This window comes from Triticum urartu, chromosome 7A, assembly GCF_056163025.1.
Source record: "Triticum urartu cultivar PI428250 chromosome 7A, HENAU_Tu73, whole genome shotgun sequence".
Taxonomy (NCBI): Eukaryota; Viridiplantae; Streptophyta; class Magnoliopsida; order Poales; family Poaceae; genus Triticum; species Triticum urartu.
The window spans coordinates 484561685-484582975 of NC_141879.1; the positions used below are offsets into that span (position 1 = coordinate 484561685).

At 46.6% G+C, this 21291-nt stretch overlaps 2 protein-coding genes and 1 non-coding gene across 4 annotated transcripts; 2 read left to right on the plus strand and 1 right to left on the minus strand.

The window, feature by feature from the left end:
• The first annotated feature begins 11568 nt into the window (after positions 1 to 11568).
• Positions 11569 to 15165, plus strand: LOC125520589 (PHD finger protein EHD3). Of its 2 annotated transcripts, XM_087532569.1 has the most exons (7): positions 11569 to 12006; positions 12291 to 12482; positions 12594 to 12648; positions 12757 to 12905; positions 13494 to 13583; positions 13727 to 13774; positions 13864 to 15165. In XM_087532569.1, exons 1-7 carry the CDS (start codon positions 11866 to 11868, stop codon positions 14776 to 14778), a joined length of 1590 nt encoding a protein of 529 aa, XP_087388695.1. In that variant the 5' UTR covers positions 11569 to 11865; the 3' UTR covers positions 14779 to 15165. The 2 variants fall into 2 exon arrangements, with proteins under 2 accessions (XP_087388695.1, XP_048541500.1); XM_048685543.2 differs by having other exon boundaries at positions 11570 to 12006; positions 12594 to 12905.
• Positions 15166 to 15763: 598 nt separating this feature from the next.
• LOC125522765 (UDP-galactose transporter 1) lies at positions 15764 to 18515 on the plus strand. Its single transcript, XM_048687799.2, has 5 exons — positions 15764 to 16216; positions 16866 to 17115; positions 17194 to 17401; positions 17685 to 17916; positions 18010 to 18515. Exons 1-5 carry the CDS (start codon positions 16106 to 16108, stop codon positions 18220 to 18222), a joined length of 1014 nt encoding a protein of 337 aa, XP_048543756.2. The 5' UTR covers positions 15764 to 16105; the 3' UTR covers positions 18223 to 18515.
• Positions 18516 to 20814: 2299 nt separating this feature from the next.
• On the minus strand, positions 20815 to 20887 carry TRNAR-UCU (transfer RNA arginine (anticodon UCU)). Its single transcript has one exon. It is a non-coding gene; the product is annotated as a tRNA-Arg (tRNA).
• Positions 20888 to 21291: the final 404 nt, after the last annotated feature.

The window sequence follows — 21291 nt, forward strand, 5'->3', positions numbered from 1 at the left end:
GAGGCCGGGCTAGCACAAGGATGACAGACTCGCCTTGAGCCCGACAACATATATCGTGTGGCAAAAGGAATGAAAGTATGATGTACAGGTTCGCCTAACCAGCTTCATAGTCTGTTTGGTGTTCGGCATGCCTTGCTAGAGGCCGCTACCAAGTTTTCAGTTCGGAGGTGATCCGGACTGCGACCAAGCCGGCTTGAACCTAAGGGGTCCCGCGCTTAAGGGAAGGAACCTACGAGGTCGGATCCGAGGACACTGGTCGGATGTGATCCGAGTTATATTCAGATTGTGGCTGAGTAGACTTATGGGCTTTAGGGTCCGTGTGAGGCCCAAGTGTTGAACCCGCGATGGACGCCTATATAAAGCAAAGGTGTTGCACACTCACGCGGTTGATCGCTCCGTCGCTGTCACTAGGGTTTGCATGTGTTGCGAATAGACACGCCTTCACTCGTCGCCGACTGTGTGATCGGACCTAGCAGTCCGCCGCACGGTGTTCCTCCTGCACGCGCGGATACCGTTAGAGGCGGTGCACCTGCGCCGCTCCGACAAACTTGTATGTGGGATCTGACGACCGGCTATTCAAGGGAGATCGGACGAGGAGGAGACGATCCACGCGGACGCGCTGCCCCAACTCTTCTTCCGCTGCACGGCACTGCGCGTCTAGTGGTAACGAACTGTGATCCATCTCCCGTAGCATGTTCTTGGTTGTTTTGCGCGTAGGAAAATTTTAAATTTGCAGTCGACACACCCTACCCTAGATCCCAACAGTGGTATCAGAGTCTCTGCTATAGGATTTGGATTCAGATCATATGCATATTAGATATGTGGAGGCGATAGATGAGATCTGTTGTCGTTGATGAGATCGGCTATGTGCACAATTGATGTGATCAACTGCACATGGGGATCGTTGAGGCTATGTTTTCTGATGATCGGAGTCGATGAGGTCGTGACACAACCTACCCCTACCGGTCGGTATCTGCCATCGGGGTTAACAGTGGAACGTAAATCCGAATCGGGCTCGCGATGATCGATAAGACCGGTCAGATCAGAGAATTCGGCGTGATCGGAGTTCAGATGTGATATGTGATCGATAAGATCCGTCGTGTTCGTAGCGCCTTGTATTTCGTACACGATCACTCAAACCGGTAGAAGCGATTCTATGCATAACTTTATTTTGCAGGGTTTGATGTGAATAGTATGGCTCATGTGTATGTGATGCATGTGTGTAAATTATACATGGCATGCATGTCATGTTTGTCAGCCGGCAGGAGCCAAAGTGCTGTCATTATATTGTATAACGACCTGCGTGTCGACTTATGACTCTATGTAAAATTCATTACTAGTTGTAGTAGTTGGATAATAGAGATCAGGTTGGCGGCTTGGCGGCCCGGCGTGGCAAACAAGATGGAGTTTCTAGATGGTCATCAAAGTTGGAGCCGACCTGGAAGAACATCCATGAAGGAGCCATACTATTCCACAATATAGGTCTCGGGCTTGTCCAAACCCATGCTGCGAGACATGGTCGAGCAAGATGGGATTTGCCCCTCCGATAAGGAGAGATATACTTTGGGCCCCTCGTGTGATCCGACCAGGATAGGCATGGCCATGCGACAAGGATTATGAGATAATCTGGTTTGTGGTCGGCATCACTGGAACGAGAAAGAGGTCGGGCTAGCACAAGGATGACAGACTCGCCTTGAGCCCGACAACATATATCGTGTGGCAAAAGGAATGGAGGTGTGATGTACAGGTTCGCCTAACCAGCTTCAACGTCTACTTGGTGGTCGTCACGCCTTGCTAGAGGCTGCTACCAGCCATGTAGTCTGGAGGTGATCCGAACTGCGACCAAGCCGGCTTGAACCTAAGGGGTCGCGCGCTTAAGGGAAGGAACCTACGAGGTCGGATCCGAGGACACTGTTCGGATGTGATCCGAGCTATATTAGGATTGTGGCCGAGTAGACTTATGGGCTTTAGGGTCCGTGCGAGGCCGAAGTGTTGAGCCCACGACGGACGCCTATATAAAGTGGGGTGCGGCACACTCATGCGGTCGATCGCTTCGGCGCTATCACTAGAGTTTGCATGTGTTGCGAATAGACACCTCCACTCGCCGCCGGTTGTGTGATCGGACCTAGCAATCCGCCACACGATGTTCCTCCTGCACGCGCGGATACCGTTAGAGGCGGTGCACTTGCGCCGCTCCGGCGAACCTGTACGTGGGAACCGACGACCGGCTGTACGAGGGAGATCGGACGAGGAGGAGACGATCCACGCGGACGCGCTGCCCCAACTCTTCTTCCACTGCACGGTACTTCGCGTCTAGTGGTAACGAAGTGTGATCCATCTCCCGTAGCATGTTCTTGGTTGTTCTGCGCGTAGGAAAATTTTAATTTGCAGTCGACGCACCCTACCGTAGATCCCAAGATAGTTGGCATGCATGATACTAGCTATGATACTACCATTACAACCAGCCTTACCCCCACTATGGCCAGCCTCATAAATTGAGTTTAGACATGCATATGCAAATGTATCATTCATTACATACAACAAGTCATCAACACACAACGACAATGAGGATACATGTTGAATTATAGATTAGTTCCAACAAAACATTCTAGTAAATACTAAAGTTTTCATCACACAACAAATGTCCTCCGCCCCCCACACGAGCGGAGCCGCTTCGCACACCCACATGGTTAGTCCACCACGCCGCGAGGGAAATGCGTGTTGTCTTGCATCTTCACTTAGGCCAACTCCAGCGCGTGCAGCTCGGACGCGCGCTTGCCCAGCCCCTTTTCCCTCGATGCCCCCAAGCTACCCAACCACGGCTACGTTTTTTGCGCACTTGGCGGCCGGATTTGGAGCGGATCCAGTCGGGCTTGAGCTCGCCCGGCTGTGCGAGGCCGCGCCGCGCCATAGACTGGCCGGGCAACGGGCTGGAAGGCCCCGGCAAGGCCGCAAGGCCGCATGCATGTACTGACTCCTCCTCTAGCCGCTCAGATCTACACCGTCGGCGGTCCGCTGGCAGATACTTGAATGGCGGTCGGCCGGGCTCGATGCTGGTTGATAACCCACAAGCATAGGGGATTGCAACAGTTTTCGAGGGTAGATTATTCAACCCAAATTTATAGATTCGGCACAAGGGGAGCGAAAGAATATTTGAAGGTATTAGCAGCTGAGTTGTCAATTCAACCACACCTAGAGATTAATTATCTGCAGCAAGGTGATCAGTAGCAAAGTAATATGATACTTTTGATAATAGTGACAACAACAATAGTAACGGTAATGGTGATAGCAGTATTTTTGTAGCAAGTGCAACAGTAATGATAGCAATAGTAACTTGGCAAGAACAATATAATATAAATTCGTAGGCATTGGATCGGTGACTTGTTGGATGATATTCATCATGAGACAGTTATAACCTAGGGCGATACGGCACTAGCTCCAGTTCATCAATATAATGTAGGCATGTATTCCGTAAATAGTCATACATGCTTATGGAAAGAACTTGCATGACATATTTTGTCCTACCCTCCCATGGCAGCGGGGTCCATAATGGAAACTAAGGGATATTAAGGCCTCCTTTTAATAGAGAACCAGAACAAAGCATTAACACACGGTGAATACATGAACTCCTCAAACTAGGGTCATCACCGGGAGTGGTCCTGACTATTGTCACTCCGGGGTTGCCGGATCATAACACGTAGTAGGTGACTATAACTTGCAAGATCGGATCTAGAACATGGATATAATGGTGATAACATAAACGGTTCAGATCTGAAATCATGGCACCCGGGCCCAAAGTGACAAGCATTAAGCATGTCAAAGTCATAGCAACATCAATCTTAGAACATAGTGGATACTAGGGATCAAGCCCTAACAAAACTAACTCAATTAAATGATGAATCTCATCCAACTCCTCACCGACCAGTGAGCCTACGAAGGAATTACTCACTCCTGGTGGGGAGCATCATGGAATTGGCGATGGAGAAGGGTTGGTGATGACGAAGAACGAAGACCCCCCTCTCCGGAGCCCCAAACAGATTCCAGATCTGGCCTCTCGATGAAGAACACACTACAAAAAAAGACACACCCGTGACATTTTGGGCCGAATGAATTTTATTTCTGTCATGCTTATGACACTTCTATGATGATAACTGTGACAAAACCCGGTATCATCATAGATGTGGTGGGCTCCTACTTCTATGACAAAAAAATCATGACAGAAAATGGGCTTTTCGTCCTGGGCGGGCCGGAGAGGCAGGTGCATGACATTCTTTGGGCCGTCCATGATGGAAAAAACATGGTAGAAGCAAGGGCGAGGATACTATCGTGGAGTTCCCGGTTATGGTGGGTGGTCGGGGCCGAGCGATGCACATAGATTTGCGTGTTTCTCTCGTACACGTACGCTCGTGCGTGCGAGGTAATACGTCTCCAACGTATCTACTTTTTCTCATGCTTTTCCTCTTGTTTTGGACTCTAATTTGCATGATTTGAATGAAACCAACCGCGGACTGACGTTGTTTTCAGCAGAACTATCATTTGTGGCGTAGCTATATTTGGTATGACATTGATATGACCTTAGTACTGGCGTTGTATTGTTTCGTCACGCCATAGATATTTGCTGAGTTTTTTTCTTCTATTAACTACAATTTGTTATGGCATGGCCCATTAGGCCCACGCCAGCACTATTCCATCTTCTAACTACCCTATACAGTCAAAAAAGCCTAAGTATGATTCACCCCATCGTCTTTTTCACTTCGTCCCTCTCTCGACCTGCATGCCGCCACCACATCCCGACCACAACACTTGTTGCCGCCGGACCAGCGCGACCGACGCCACCTTCGGGGTCAGGAGGTGAGTGATACGTCTCCAACATATCTACTTTTCCTAACGCGTTTCCTCTTGTTTTGGACTCTAGTTTGCATGATTTGAATGAAACTAACCCCGGACTGGCGCTGTTTTCAGCAGAACTACCATGGTGTTGTTTTTGTGCAGAAATAAAAGTTCTCGGAATGCAATGAAACTTTGCGAGGATTTTTTATATCAATAATAAGAATTTCTGGAGCCAAGACCCACCAGAGAGGGCCCCCTGGGTGGGCACAACCCACCAGGGCACGCCCCCTCTCCGGGTGGCCCCGCAGATGACCCCCCTGATACTATAAAATCACATATTTACAGAAAAAAATAGGGAGAAAGAATTATCACGATCTACAAGACAGAGCCGCCGCCAAGCCCTGTTCTTCCTCGGGAGGGCAGATCTGGAGTCCGTTTGGGGCTCCGGAGAGGGGGGTCTTCATTCTTCGTCATCACCAACCCTTCTACATCGCCAATTCCATGATTCTCCCCACCGAGAGTGAGTAATTCTTTCGTAGGCTCGCTGGTCGGTGAGGAGTTGGATAAGATTCATCATGTAATTGAGTTAGTTTTGTTAGGGCCTGATCCCTAGTATCCACTATGTTCTTAGATTGATGTTGCTATGACTTTGCCATGCTTAATGCTTGTCACTTTGGGCCCGGGTGCCATGATTTCAGATCTGAACCGTTTATGTTATCACCATTATATCCATCTTCTAGATCTGATCTTGCAAGTTATAGTCACATACTACGTGTTATGATCCGACAACCCCAGAGTGACAACAATCGGGCCCACTCTCGGTGATGACCGTAGTTTGAGGAGTTCCTGTATTCACTATGTGTTAATGCTTTGTTCCGATTCTCTATTAAAAGGAGGCCTTAATATCCCTTAGTTTCCAATATGGACCCCGCTGCCACGGGAGGGTAGGACAAAAGATGTCATGCAAGTTCTTTTAATAAAGCACATATGACTATTTACGGAATACATGCCTACATTATATCGATGAACTGGAGCTAGTGTCGTCTCATGATGAATATCATCCAACAAGTCACCGATCCAATGCCTACGAACTTTAACATATTGTTTCTGCTAAGTTGCTATTGCTATCATCACTGTTACACTTGCTACAAAATTACTGCTATCACGGTTACTGTTACTATTGTTGTTGTCACTATTATCAAAACTATCAAACTACTTTGCTACTGATCACTTTGCTGCAGATAATTAATCTCCAGGTGTGGTTGTGAAGGAAATATGCCCTAGAGGCAATAATAAAGTTGTTATTTATATTTCCTTACATCATGATAAATGTTTATTATTCATGCTAGAATTGTATTAACCGGAAACTTAGTACATGTGTGAATACATAGACAAAAAGGGTGTCCCTAGTATGCCTCTACTTGACTAGCTCGTTAATCAAAGATGGTTAAGTTTCCTAGCCATAGACATGTGTTGTCATTTCATGAACGGGATCACATCATTAGAGAATGATGTGATGGACAAGACCCATCCGTTAGCTTAGCACTATGATCGTTTAGTTTATTGCTATTGCTTTCTTCATGACTTATACATGTTCCTCAGACTATGAGATTATGCAACTCCTGAATACCGGAGGAACACCTTGTGTGCTATCAAACGTCACACCATAACTGGGTGATTATAAAGATGCTCTACAGGTGTCTCTGATGGTGTTTGTTGAGTTGGCATAGATCGAGATTAGGATTTGTCACTCCGTGTATCGGAGAGGTATATGTGGGCCCTCTCGGTAATGCACATCACTATAAGCCTTGCAAGCAATGTGACTAATGATTTAGTCACGGGATGATGCATTACGGAATGAGTAAAGAGACTTGCCAGTAACAAGATTGAACTTGGTATGATGATATCGACGATCAAATCTCGGGCAAGTAACATACCGATGACAAAGGGAACGTATGTTGTTATGCGATTTGACCAATAAAGATCTTTGTAGAATATGCAGGAGCCAATATGAGCATCCAGGTTCCGCTATTGGTTATTGACCGGAGATGTGTCTCGGTCATGTCTACATAGTTCTCGAACCCGTAGGGTCTGCACGCTTAACGTTCGATGATGATTTGTATTATGAATCATATGATTTGATGAACTGAAGTTTGTTCGAAGTCCCGGATGATATCACGGACATGACGAGGAGTCTCGAAATAGTCGAGAGGTAAAGATTCATATATTGGAAGGTTGCATTTGGACATCGGAATGGTTCCAAGTGGTTCACGCATTTTTCCGGAGTACCTGAAGGTTACCGGAACCCCCGGGAGAAGTTATGGGCCTTATGGGCCATAAGAGGGAAGCAAACCAGCCCACAAGGGGCTGATGCACCCTCCCCATTGGACAGGAGGCCGACTAGGACTAGGAGAATGCCCCCCTTTCCTTCTCCTTCTCCCTTCCCCCTTTCCCACTCCGTGTGGGAGGTGGAATCCTACTAGGACTAGCGAGTCCTAGTAGGACTCCACACCTTGGCACACCCCCTAGGGCTGGCTGCCTCTCCCTCTCCCTCCTTTATATACGGAGGCAGTGGGCACCCCAAAGACACACACGTTGATCTTTTAGCTGTGTGCGGTGCCCCCTCCACAGTTACACACCTCGATCATATCGTTGTAGTGCTTAGGCGAAGCCTTGCGTCGGTAACTTCATCATCACCGTCACCATGTCGTCGTGCTGACGGAACTCTCCCTCGGCCTCAACTAGATCAAGAGTTCGAGGGACGTCACCGAGCTGAACGTGTGCAGATCGCGGAGGTGCTGTACATTCGGTACTTGGATCGGTTGGATCGCGAAGACGTTCGACTACATCAACTGTGTTACTAAACGCTTCCGCTTTCGGTGTACGAGGGTACGTAGACACACTCTCCCCTCCCATTGCTATGCATCTCCTAGATAGATCTTGCGTGATCGTAGGTAATTTTTTTGAAATACTGCGTTCCCCAACTGTGGCATCCGAGCCAGGTCTATGCGTAGATGTTATATGCATGAGTACAACACGAAGAGTTGTGGGCGATAATAGTCATACTGCTTACCAGCATGGCATACTTTGATTCAGCGGTATTGTTGGATGAAGCGGCCCAGATCGACATTACATGACCGCGTTCATAAGACTGGTTCTACCGCCGTGCTTCGCACACAGGTGGCTAGTGGGTGTCTGTTTCTCCAGCTTTAGTTGAATTGAGTTTGACTACGCCCGGTCCTTGTTGAAGGTTAAAATAGCACACTTGACGAAAAATCGTTGTGGTTTTGATGCGTAGGTGAGAACGGTTCTTGCTAGAATCCCGTAGCAACCACGTAAAACTTGCAACAACAAAGTAGAGGACGTCTAACTTGTTTTTTCAAGGCATGTTGTGATGTGATATGGTCAAGACGTGATTATATAAATTGTTGTATGAGATGATCATGTTTTTTAGCAGTTATCGACAACTAGCAGGAACCTTATGGTTGTCTCTTTATTGCATAAGATGCAAGCGCCATACAATTGCTTTACTTTATCGCTATGCGATAGCAGTAGTTGCAAAAGCAATAGTTGGCGAGACGACCATGTGACGACACGTTGATAGAGATCAAGATGATGGAGATCATGGTGTCATGCCGGTGACGATGGAGATCATGACGGTACTTTGGAGATAGACAAGATGATAATGGCCATATCATGTCACATATTTTGATTGAATGTGATGTTTATCTTTTATGCATCTTTTTTTGATTAGTGTGATGGTAGCATTATGAGATGATCCCTTACTAAAATTTCAAGGTATAAGTGTTCTCCCTGAGTATGCACCGTTGCGACAGTTCGTCGTGCCGAGACACCATGTGATGATTGGGTGTGATAAGCTCTATGTTCACATACAATGGGTGCAAGCCAGTTTTGCATACGCAGAATACTCGGGTTAAACTTGACGAGCCTAGCATATGCAGATATGGCCTCGGAACACTGAGACCGAAAGGTCGAACGTGAATCATATAGTAGATATGATCAACATAGTGATGTTCACCATTGAAAACTACTCCATCTCACGTGATGATCGGACATGGTTTAGTTGATATGGATCACGTGATCATTTAGATGACTAGAGGGATGTCTATCTAAGTGGGAGTTCTTAAGTAATATGATTAATTGAACTTAAATTTATCATGAACTTAGTCCTGATAGTATTTGCATATCTATGTTGTAGATCAATTGCTCGCGTATAGCTTCCCCATTTTATTTACGATATGTTCCTAGGGTTGAAAGATGCTAGTAGCAATGATGCAGACTAGCTTCGTGATCTAAGGATTATCCTCATTGCTGCACAGAAGAATTATGTCCTTGATGCACCGCTAGGTGACGGACCTATTGCAGGAGCATATGCAGAAGTTATGAATGTTTGGCAAGCTCGGTATGATGACTACTTGATAGTTTAGTGCGCCATGCTTTACGGCTCAGAACCGAGACTTCAAAGATGTTTTGAACGCCACGGAGCATATAAGATGTTCCCAGAGATGAAATTGGTATTTCAGACTTATGCCCGAGTCGAGAGGTATGAGACCTCTGACAAGTACTTTGCCTACAAGATGGAGGAGAATAGCTCAACCAGTGAGCATGTGCTCAGAATGTCTGAGTACTACAATCGCTTGAATCAAGCGGGAGTTAATCTTCCAGATAAGATAGTGATTGACAGAGTTCTCTAGTCACTATCGCCAAGTTACTGGAACTCCGTGATGAACTATAATTTGCAAGGAATGACGAAAACGATTCCCGAGCTCTTCGTGATGCTGAAATCAACGAAGGTAGAAATCAAGAAAAACATCAAATGTTGATGGTTGACAAGACCACTAGTTTCAAGTAAAAGGACAAGGGAAAGAAAGGGAACTTCAAGAAGAATGGCAAGCAAGTTATCACCTAGATAGATCTTGCGTGATCGTAGGAATTTTTTTGAAATACTGCGTTCCCCGACAATAAGGGAGCAACTGTGCCTGCCTGGCCCCAAAGCAAGTCCCAAAGCCTTCCGCTTTGGTGAAAGAAGATCAGGACGGCGACGCGACATGACGGTGGTCATCGTGGAGCCCTCTGCGCGTCATGGATAATCAGGCGGAGAGTGCCTTTCATCAGGATAAGCATCGGTGCCTGTCCCCCTTTGAATTTGCCGCCCTGTGATAACCCTTTCCTGCTCATATTTTTGGGGAAGAGGTCCGAGGCACCTATAAAAGGGGCAGTGCTGCCACCATAGAAGGGGATCATGTAATCTCTCCATTGCTAGCCCCATAGAGCTCCTACTCATCTTGTAGCTCCAAGAGCACTGTCCACAAAGCAATTCCACTGAGTAGGAGTAGAGTTTTCAACGCATGGTGGCCCGAACCTGGGTATCTCGTTGTGTTTCTGTCGTGCCTCGTGCGTAGCTCGTAGTCTCGTGGTTGTGAGCCAAGTCCCCAGAGTTTGAACCAGGGTTTGGGGGGATTTCCCGTAGCTCAGAATCAATCCCCCGACAATGGTTCCCGACCTCGCGCTGTCGTCTTCTTCTTCCTCGGGCCCTTTGCTTGCATCTTTGGCGTTCGACAAAGGGGATGGAGGAGGCGGCCGTCCTTGATCCGGCGCAACCGCAACGAGAGAGTTCACGGCCCGGCGGAAGTTGGCGCGGCGGCGACAATGGCTCCATGGACGACGTGGTTCCCCTGCCGCTTTCGCTTCATGCCGACGGTAGAAGGAATAGGCGCGATGACTCTGATTGGTCCGATGACGCATGGAAAACGTCAGCCGGGAGGTGTGGTGGCTCCATGCCGGCGACTGGAGGCGCGACGAGGAGAGATGGCGAGGGACATGACATGTTGACGATGGAAGGAATAGGCGCGATGGCTCTGATTGGGCCGACGACACATGGAAAACGCTAGTTAGGGGCTGTGGTTGCTCCATGCCGGTGACTGGAGGTGGGCGAGGAGAGGCGGCCAGGGACCAGAGGGATTGGCGACGACGGCCCGGAAAGTGAGGAAGTTCCCCTCCCACTAAATCGCAAGTTGGATAAAGCTAGCGGCAAACTGGTTGAGGAGGGGGAGGGGGTGCAGATTTGGCACCTATAAGAGACCTGGTCGAAACGATTTTTCGTCTCCCATATATCGACGGTTATTTTGCGGGGCAGGAATGTAAAGCATATGCTAGAGTTGCTCTAAACAGCACGCTCGCTCATGCCTCGTTGGCTCGCCTTTTTTTGGCTCGAATCCCCTCTCTTTCTTGGACGAGCACGCCACCGCCGGAGCAGTCCTTATTGCCACCGTGAGTCTCTCCTCCACCGCTAGGCGGTCGTCGCCCTCTTCAGTCGCGAGCGACCTTGCTCCGCGTCTCTTCCACCGGTCGCCGCCTCTCCTCCACCGCTACTCATACGTCAGCCGCCTCCCGTGGCGACGACCCTACCCAACCCAGCGGCCCCTCCATTGACTGCCGGTCCTCCTCCTCCTTTGCCCTTACTCCTCCCCGCGGACCATCGGCCGCTCCTCTTCACCCCACTGATCATTCAGGACCTCCATCGTCACCCCTTGCTCCTTTGCAGTCGCACTACACTCCGTCCCACCGCCGGCCACCTCCGATCTCTGCCTCCCGCACCGCCATCCATCTCCGAGGGGATGCAGCCCACACCAGCACCGGAGGGGATACAAATTAGAGAGACCGTGCCGAATTGCATATGTCCAAAGCTGTTTGGTGGACCATACAGATAGCCGTCCGTCCGTCACCCAGAGAGAAGGCCCAACAGTCCGTCCGTCTGGCTTTCCCTTTTCCGTTTTTCCTCTTCCAAAAACTCATCTCCCACCTTGTCCCGCTCCTCTCTGCTCCGCTGCTCCCCTCCCCTCCCCTCACCGGGAGATCCCAACCCAAATCCTCCTCCGCAACGGCCCCCCGAAACCCTAGAAACTCGCCCCCACGCTGCCTTCGTCCCCTCTCACCCCCTCCGAGGCTTCGCTCCCGGTTCCGGCCACGGGCTCGCTCTGCGCTGGGCATGTGCTGCGGCCGCCGTGCCGGAAGATGACCTCCCAGGACGGCGCCGCCCCGCCGCCGGCCCCGCCCAAGCGCCCTGCCCCGGGGGAGCAGCCGTCGTCCGAGGTTCTCGTCACCTACAAGCGCCGCCGCACGGCCACCCGCGGCGCCAGCTCCGACCCCGGAGCGGTAAGCATTGCAATCCCTAGCCTGCTCGTCTTCTTTCTTCTTCCCCCCTCCCCTTGTTGCTGTTGCAGTTGGAATATCTGGCCGTCTTTGCTCTCTGGCGCCACCAGCCGCCCAAGATTTCATTTTGAAGCGCCTAGATTTGCAACTAGGTTCTTCCAATGCCATGAATCTTGCCGCCGCCCAGCAATTCTGTACCCAATAAACGAAATATCTTTTCCTCTGCAGATGTTCTGCATAACTGAAAACTATGCTCAGTGCTTTTCCTTTGCTTGCTCTGTGTGCAGCCTTGTGCCACCACCGTCCCCTGTAGCGGTACTTCTGGCCAAGATGGCCACCAGATCCTGCCCAGACATTGGATTACTTGGAGGAACACGTTGGAGGGCTTCCTGCAATCCCCAGGTGTAAATAAGGGTGGAGGGATTCAGAGCTGCATACAAGATGCGCTCAGATACAATTGCTGTCGATCAGTGCAAAAAGTCAGTAATAATGCTCTTGTTCAGAACATATATCTCATAACAGAAGCAATCTTGTGTATAATGTCTATGATAGGAATTTCCCCTGATAGTGAATTTGTCTGTGATTTCCAGGGCAACCTAAATAAAGGCCAAGGAGCGTCAGAAGAGCATCCTGCTGGAGTAGCAGGTGCTAAAGAGATTAGCTCCTCTATTGCATTAAAAGATGCGATTGCAGCATCATTGGATGCCAACACAGCAATGTGCAATAATGCTCTCCTTGACATTTTTGTCTCAGAGAAGTTTGCCATGTTGTGTGATTTGCTAGTTGGAACTTTCCATGTGAGTAAGGTTCATGAGGTCATTGATTTGGGGAAAATTGACGCCAACATGAGAAATGGAAACTATGCACGGAACCCGGCTCTGTTCAACGACCACATCCAGCAGGTAGCTATTTCTCATTCATTCATTGGAAAAAGTAGCCGTGTTCTTGATTATTACCACAATTCAGTGCTAGGCGTTTTGCTATCGCCTAGAGCCTAGTCGCGCCTTCTTTTACTATGATTATTACTGTGTTTTATGATATCAAATAGAGACACGCCAGCATCACTTCTGCTTGGCAGCCTAGAGTAGGCCTTTTATGCACTGTAGTGTCTCAAATGGTCCCTGTATTTTCACCGTGGCATCTGTGAGCACACGTAAACCAAAATTGTCGAATAATTCTTCTGCATGCGCAGTTCAATGCTGGAGTATTAATCCAAGTGAGGAAGTTTTATTTTCCTCCTTCCGTTACTAAAATGGACAGATAGCGAAAAACAACTGTAATGTGTTGGGGTAAGATCAACTAATGGTTAGATTTGGTGAGCTGTGTAGACGGTAGCGCTCCACCTCCCACGCCTCTCAGAAGACGTGTGCTGCTCTTCTTATTTTTTGTCTTTTCTCCTTTTCATCTCTTTTTTTGCTTGCTATAAGTATTCCATGAAACATTCAGGCAAATAATACTTTAATATGTATGTATATTTGTGCATGATATAGATATGGGAGAAGTTTGAACAAGTTGGCCGAGAGATGACAAGTCTAGCCAGCAATCTTCCAATCATTTCACGAGCTTCCTATCAGAAGCAAGTAAGTTTGCAGTTTTTACCCCCATACTTAAGAGACATGTATTTCCGGACAACTGTACCTCAAGCTGCTGTTGATGCTTAACTTGTTGCTATAATTCCTCTTTATGCTGCTGCTGGGCAACACTTATGATATAATCTTTACAGGCTTCTGGAGTTTCTGAAGTAGAGGTTGCTGCTGAGCACAGGATAGAGGTAATTGGTGTGTTTGTGGACAGTTTGCTGGCCACTTTTAAAATGGTTACATCCAGCTAATAATTTTTACTGATTGCATATTTCATTAGGAAACAAGTCTGGGTGGTTTTGTCGAGAAAATCCCGAAGGATTCAAATACGACCACACAGTTCTCCCCATGTGATTCCGGTCATTCTACAATACCAAAGCGATCTGGGACATGTGGACTTGGTCGAACTTGCACTTGCAAACAATGTGGAACCAGTGCAGAAGAAGAAAAAAGCCTTATATGTGATGGATGCGACACGACATACCACTTTGAATGTGTGAAGCGACTCCATCCTGCTATGAAACAAATCCCGGACAACTGGCACTGTCCTGCCTGCAGCAGCAATAAGGGAAAGGGAAAGGGAAAGGGAAAGTCTGCAGGCGCCAAGAAGAATGTTCATGACAGCCTGCATGGTGATTGTCCTCTGTGTGACAAGCTTGAGGTCGTCAAGAAGATAGAACCACCTGAAGTTGCCAGCGGAATCGAGGCAGCCGACGAAAGAGAAGGGAGCTCGGTGCCGAGTGTGGAGGAAGAGAATGAGCCGGACCTGTACACGACCGCCCTGTCGAAACTGTGCAAGCACTGTGGCACGTGCGAGGACGACGACAAGCAGTTCCTGGTGTGTGGCCACCCTTACTGCCCCTACAAGTTCTACCACATCCGGTGCCTGAGGACGAGCCAGATCGCGCTGGAGAAGCAGAAGAATCTGGAGTGCTGGTACTGCCCCTCCTGCCTCTGCAGGGGCTGCTTCAAGAACAAGGACGACGAGGAGATCACCCTGTGCGACGGCTGCGACGAGGCCTACCACGTGTACTGCATGACGCCCAAGCGCACCTGCGTCCCCAAGGGCCACTGGTACTGTCCGCTGTGCAGCGTGCGGCGAGCAAGGGAGGGGATGCAGAGGTACGAGAAGTCGATCCTGAAGAAACAACAACATATAAGCGCCAAGCGTGCGAGCCAGTCGGACGACGCTTAGCCTAGTTGATGATGCTATTGCTTGGCCAAGAGGGGAGTAATAAGCAGAGCAGCGTTTTGCAAAGATGTTGCTTGGCCAAGCTTTGCTGGGTAAAGGAAAAGCAAGGGACGATGATTATTCTTTGGCCCTCTTTGGAGGGCCATATATGATATATACACTGGCTTGAATAGTTGAATCAGAGCCAGTCAGTTGTGTAGTTGACACTTAGAAAGTCTCGCCTGATGAAACGCTTCTTTTATGTAGGCTGTATTATTATTATTTGCACGAAACATCACTTGATTTGTTGTGTTTTTACTTACTTAGTTCCAGTTGTTCCATTGTAACTCTTGTAAGGAACGAATGATATGACCTTGTCAATCTCTATTCATTGCTGTTGTTTGGTTATAACTAACTCTATTTTTGTGTTATTTTGTCACACCTAGGAACCCTATTTTTGCAAACTGATTTTTCTTTTTGCATGGGTAAACTTATTTGTTGGGACCTTATAATGTAAGAGTACAATGCAATGTGCTTAGAGAGTTGTTTGCGAAAACGTACCCTTACATTATAATTATATACTCCCTCTTTTCTTAAATATAGGTCTTTTAAGAGATCCCACTCTAGACTACATACGGGGCAAAATGAGTGAACCTATACTCTAAAAGACGTCCAATATATCCGAATGTAGTCTTTATAGTGAAATTTCTAAAAAGACTTGTATTTAGAAACGGAGGGAGTATATAAGCAATAGGTCTATGCTATAAAATATGCATCGGTGCTTAAGAAAACATAATTTTATAGTTTTACAAACGCCTACTCTAAAGCCCATTGCATTGTACTGCTACTGCAGGGTTTGACAGGAGATTCGGAGCGGCAAATCCTAGGAGTTAAATTGTTTGCTAATTGCAGTGGCGAATCTCGTTTGCAATCGTCTGTCATTATCTCGCATGCCACGTGTCCAGGCCAGGATAGAAGCATGACGTGAAGGTAAGGAAAGCAGTAACGCGTTCCATGATGACAGGGAAGAGCCTCTCCTCTCCCTCCTTCACACAAACCGAGCTCTCAACCTAAAACCAGGACCAATCCTGGCCTGTGTACCCTCTTCTCTTCTTTCTCCCATATCTCGTGTCTTTCCTTCTCTTCTCAAGAGATCGACGGCGCCGCCTCAAGTTCTCGACTTTCTAGAACCTTCTAGAAGAACCGCCGATGCCTTATAGAATGGGTCGTCCGGAGAGGAGTTTTCGATGGATTAATTGATTATTGATTAATTGGTTCCGGAACGCCGGCCGGTTTCGGTTTCTTCCCTGGGCCTTGGCCTTCTTCTTCATCTTCTTTCGGAAGAGGCGCGATGGAGGATGGGAAGATGGGGAACGTGGCGACGGTCCGGGCGGTGCTCGCCATCCTCCAATGGTGGGGCTTCAACGTCACCGTCATCATCATCAACAAGTGGATCTTCCAGGTCCCAACTCTTCTCCATCCCCCTTTTTTATTTACCTTTTATTTCCTCCTCATCCTCATGTGCGCCTCCTCGTGTTTTTATGGGTTGATCCGTGCCTTCAGGTGCAGATTAGCTAGTGATTTATCATGCCACGAATGTAAAAAAAAAGGAGTTATCGGATTAGGTTTCCTTGCCAATGGTAAAAAAAGAACTTTTAGGAGGAGAAACAAAACCTCAAGTCCTTCCTTTCGTTCATGTGTTTGATTGCTAGTTTATTCAGAGTTAAACTAGAGGGTAAACCAACATGCCCTGATGATCTAAAAAACCAACATGCCCTGATGATCTAAAAAACCAACATGCCAGGTTTCAGGCTTCATTCAGAGTTTTTTTTGTACTGATATGTTTGACAACAAGATGAATCTAAACATATTTCACCTCAAGTGACATATGGATGAATATTCCCCCTGGGCTTCTTCCACCATCTTTGTTTGGGGGCTTATTTTATGTTTGCATTCAGTTGTCAAGTACAAGTCTGATTTCTTGGACTAGAAATATACAACATCCTGCTGCTGGCACTGGCACTATCCTCGTTAATAGAGAAATTATCCTCGTTAATAAAGAAATTATCTGCTCCTTGCTCTCGATGATTTGAAGTTTTTCTTCGATGCAGAAACTGGAGTTCAAATTCCCTCTGACCGTGTCGTGTGTCCACTTCATATGCTCTTCTATTGGAGCCTATATCGCAATCAAAGTGCTCAAAGTAAAACCACTCATCGAGGTCGCCCCCGAGGATCGCTGGAAAAGGATATTCCCCATGTCATTTGTGTTCTGCATAAACATAGTGTTGGGAAATATCAGCCTGCGGTACATCCCGGTCTCTTTCATGCAGACCATAAAATCCTTCACTCCTGCAACAACAGGTTCTCCCATTTCTTGCTCTCCATTCAACATGCCCTTTTCACGACTGCTGTCACATATTCTGATTCATTGAAGAACAGTTATTCTGCAGTGGTTGGTCTGGAGGAAATATTTTGAGTGGCGCATATGGGCTTCTTTGATTCCAATTGTGGGTGGAATCCTCTTAACTTCAGTAACTGAACTAAGCTTCAATATGTTTGGTTTTTGCGCTGCCATGGTTGGCTGCCTTGCCACATCTACAAAGACCATCTTGGCAGAATCCCTGCTCCATGGATACAAATTTGACAGGTAAACAGTTGATCTGATCAGTTTACAGAAGAAATGATTACATACCAATCTGTCTCAGTTTTACAACAAAGAATTTAAGGTGTAGGGGAAGGGTGGCTGTTGTCATGTGATGTTTCATAGTAATTGTCATCAGAGATTATCATAGATAATGGAATAAATACCGCTGCTGTCATCATTATTATTATGTAGAATCTCTTGCTATTTTTATAGTACCGCAATCAAGTACGATCTTGCACATTTTCCTTCTAGTGAGGTGATTTGCTGTTCTTTTTCTTCTCTGCAGCATTAACACAGTGTACTACATGGCACCCTTTGCCACCATGATACTATCGATACCAGCGATCGTACTCGAAGGGAGCGGCGTAATCAACTGGCTGTACACATACGAGTCAACCGTCCCTGCACTGGTCATCATAATCACCTCGGGAGTTCTCGCCTTCTGCCTGAACTTCTCCATCTTCTATGTTATCCATTCAACGACAGCGGTGACCTTCAATGTAGCCGGCAATCTCAAGGTGAGAGTAAGAGTGTGAGGCTCTATTCCGCTTTGTTCTGCTTCCCCAGTCCAAGTTTGGCACTGACAAACTGGTACCATGATCGGTTTGTAGGTGGCTGTCGCGGTACTGATCTCCTGGATGATCTTCCGGAACCCGATCTCCGCCATGAACGCCGTGGGGTGTGGGATCACTCTCGTCGGCTGCACCTTCTACGGCTATGTGAGGCATTTGATCTCCCAGCAGGCCGCCTCCCCAAGCCCGCGCACCCCGAGAAGCCGGTTGGAGATGCTCCCCCTTGTAGGCGAAAAGCAAGAGAAGATCTAGCAGCAGGACATATAGGCGCTCTTGACAATCATAGGAATAATAATGAACACACAGCATTTGGGGTTAGAAAGAGCAAAGTTTCGTAGGATACATATTTTGGTGTTGGTAACGATGCTGTACTTGATCCACCCGACTTAATTTCGCTGTTGTTTCATGTCAGTTGCTGCACACGGTTTGTTCTTCGTGGAACTGATCAGACATTTTTTGGCCTGTGCTGCTGGACAAATACTTTCTTGTGCTAGTATAAATTGTTCAGGATGCTGCTTGTAGTAGCATCTGACTACTGACGCTAATAGACTGCTGTTGAAATTTGGGCACAATTTTTTGTTTCCTCCGAAGTGTTTTTTTGTTGTTGACGGTGACCATGGCAGGCAACAGCGGGCCTGAACCATTTTCAAATATATTCATCACTGCAAAAACAGAAGACGATACAACACCAACCATTTTCAAATTTATTGAAAAAAAAGAAGACGATACAACACCACAGCTGAAACATGTAGGACGAGGCGATTCGCTGCCCAGGCTCAGCTACATCCGCGATGAACAGAAAATTCAAAAAAAAAAACACTAGTGTTGTATCGTTTCTGCCTGAACTTCAAATAATCTGAAATTTGAAGCGCACCTCACGCATCAAATTATCTTCCATGCAATTTTGTTTTCGAATTTTCTCTTCACCGGGTGCAGATGAGCCTAGGCTTAGAAATGGATATTCGCAACATATAGCACACAAAGAAAGAAGAGGAAAATGTATATAGAGAGAGAACCAAAAACAAGCCACGACAAACAACCAGCACCGAGAAATTTATCACCTTAACATTAAAAACAAAAATAACAAGTTCTTACAGATCAGCAGAGGAACAAGCACAGAACACTACCTAAGAGAAGACATAACATGATGATCAAAGGTAATCCATGTTTCTTGTGTTCCACGGACCACGGAGCCCAGCATATAGCAGAAATGCCCAGCATGAACAAACGATCCCCACCGGGAGGAAAACATGAAGCCAATAAGAAGTTTAGCAGAGAAGAAAGACAACAACTACTAGTATTTGGCACAACACCAACAGATCCCCGAACCACCCGTAGAAACTGGACATGAAAAACAATGGTCTCCCAGTTTCAACATTTTTACATAGGGAACACAAATGGGACCTAGCCCAATTTCGCTTACAACATGTTATCTCTAGTATAAGCAGAGGATCCTCAAGATGTCGCCTCGCAAACAGCCCGGGAATTTTCGAGCGCCTGAGCCATCATCCATAATGAGCACTAACAAATGTCTATTTTTTTTTTTTTTGCTGGTGAACAATGTCTCTTTGCCGATTCATGGATTTAGTGTAAACTCAGCTTTGCTTTTTATTTTACGAAAGAAATGGGAAACTCAGCTTTGCTGGTAAACAATGTCTCTTTGATTTAGTGTAAACTCAGCATCGGGAAACTCAGCTTTGCTGTGTCGTATTTGTACGAAAGAAATGGATAAGTGTGGATAAGGGGGGAAATTAAACAGAAACAGCAAAAATTAGGAGGAAAACATGAAGCCAATAAGAAGTTTAGCAGAGAAGAAAGACAACAACTACTAGTATTTGGCCCAACACCAACAGATCCCCGAACCACCCGTAGAAACTGGACATGAAAAACAATGGTCTCCCAGTTTCAACATTTTTACATAGGGAACACAAATGGGACCTAGCCCAATTTCGCTTACAACATGTTATCTCTAGTATAAGCAGAGGATCCTCAAGATGTCGCCTCGCAAACAGCCCGGGAATTTTCGAGCGCCTGAGCCATCATCCATAATGAGCACTAACAAATGTCTATTTTTTTTTTTTGCTGGTGAACAATGTCTCTTTGCCGATTCATGGATTTAGTGTAAACTCAGCTTTGCTTTTTATTTTACGAAAGAAATGGGAAACTCAGCTTTGCTGGTAAACAATGTCTCTTTGATTTAGTGTAAACTCAGCATCGGGAAACTCAGCTTTGCTGTGTCGTATTTGTACGAAAGAAATGGATAAGTGTGGATAAGGGGGGAAATTAAACAGAAACAGCAAAAATTAGGAGGAAAACATGAAGCCAATAAGAAGTTTAGCAGAGAAGAAAGACAACAACTACTAGTATTTGGCACAACACCAACAGATCCCCGAACCACCCGTAGAAACTGGACATGAAAAACAATGGTCTCCTAGTTTCAACATTTTTACATAGGGAACACAAATGGGACCTAGCCCAATTTCGCTTACAACATGTTATCTCTAGTATAAGCAGAGGATCCTCAAGATGTCGCCTCGCAAACAGCCCGGGAATTTTCGAGCGCTTGAGCCATCATCCATAATGAGCACTAACAAATGTCTATTTTTTTTTTTTTTTTGCTGGTGAACAATGTCTCTTTGCCGATTCATGGATTTAGTGTAAACTCAGCTTTGCTTTTTATTTTACGAAAGAAATGGGAAACTCAGCTTTGCTGGTAAACAATGTCTCTTTGATTTAGTGTAAACTCAGCATCGGGAAACTCAGCTTTGCTGTGTCGTATTTATACGAAAGAAATGGATAAGTGTGGATAAGGGGGGAAATTAAACAGAAACAGCAAAAATTAGTCACGCTCGGTGGGACTCGAACCCACAATCCTTTGATTAGAAGTCAAATGCCTTATCCATTAGGCCACGAGCGCTTTGTGTTGCACTTCTTCAAGCTTATTTATTTGGCATAGGGATTTGAACGCCTTGGAAGTTTGAAGCCTCCGGATTCTTTGGTCGCCAAGAGCTCTTATAAGTTTTACAGTTTTTTTTTTGCGGGGGAAGTTTTTCAGATTAATAATACTATATGACTATATGATGATGTAGTGCTCAGGCTGGTTTTGTATCATGTGTCTTTTGCACTTACAGGGCTAGTTCATTTAAATTATATGCGGATGTGTATGATTCTTTTTTACATGTTATGTGACAAAGTATCTATCCCGCAAAAAAAAAGACAAAGTATCCATTATCCTACTCTATTTAAGTCCAATTTATTTGGTGGCTGCCAAAATAAGTTGTCCCCTTCTCAACTTATTTTGAAAGCCACCCTCAATTTTTT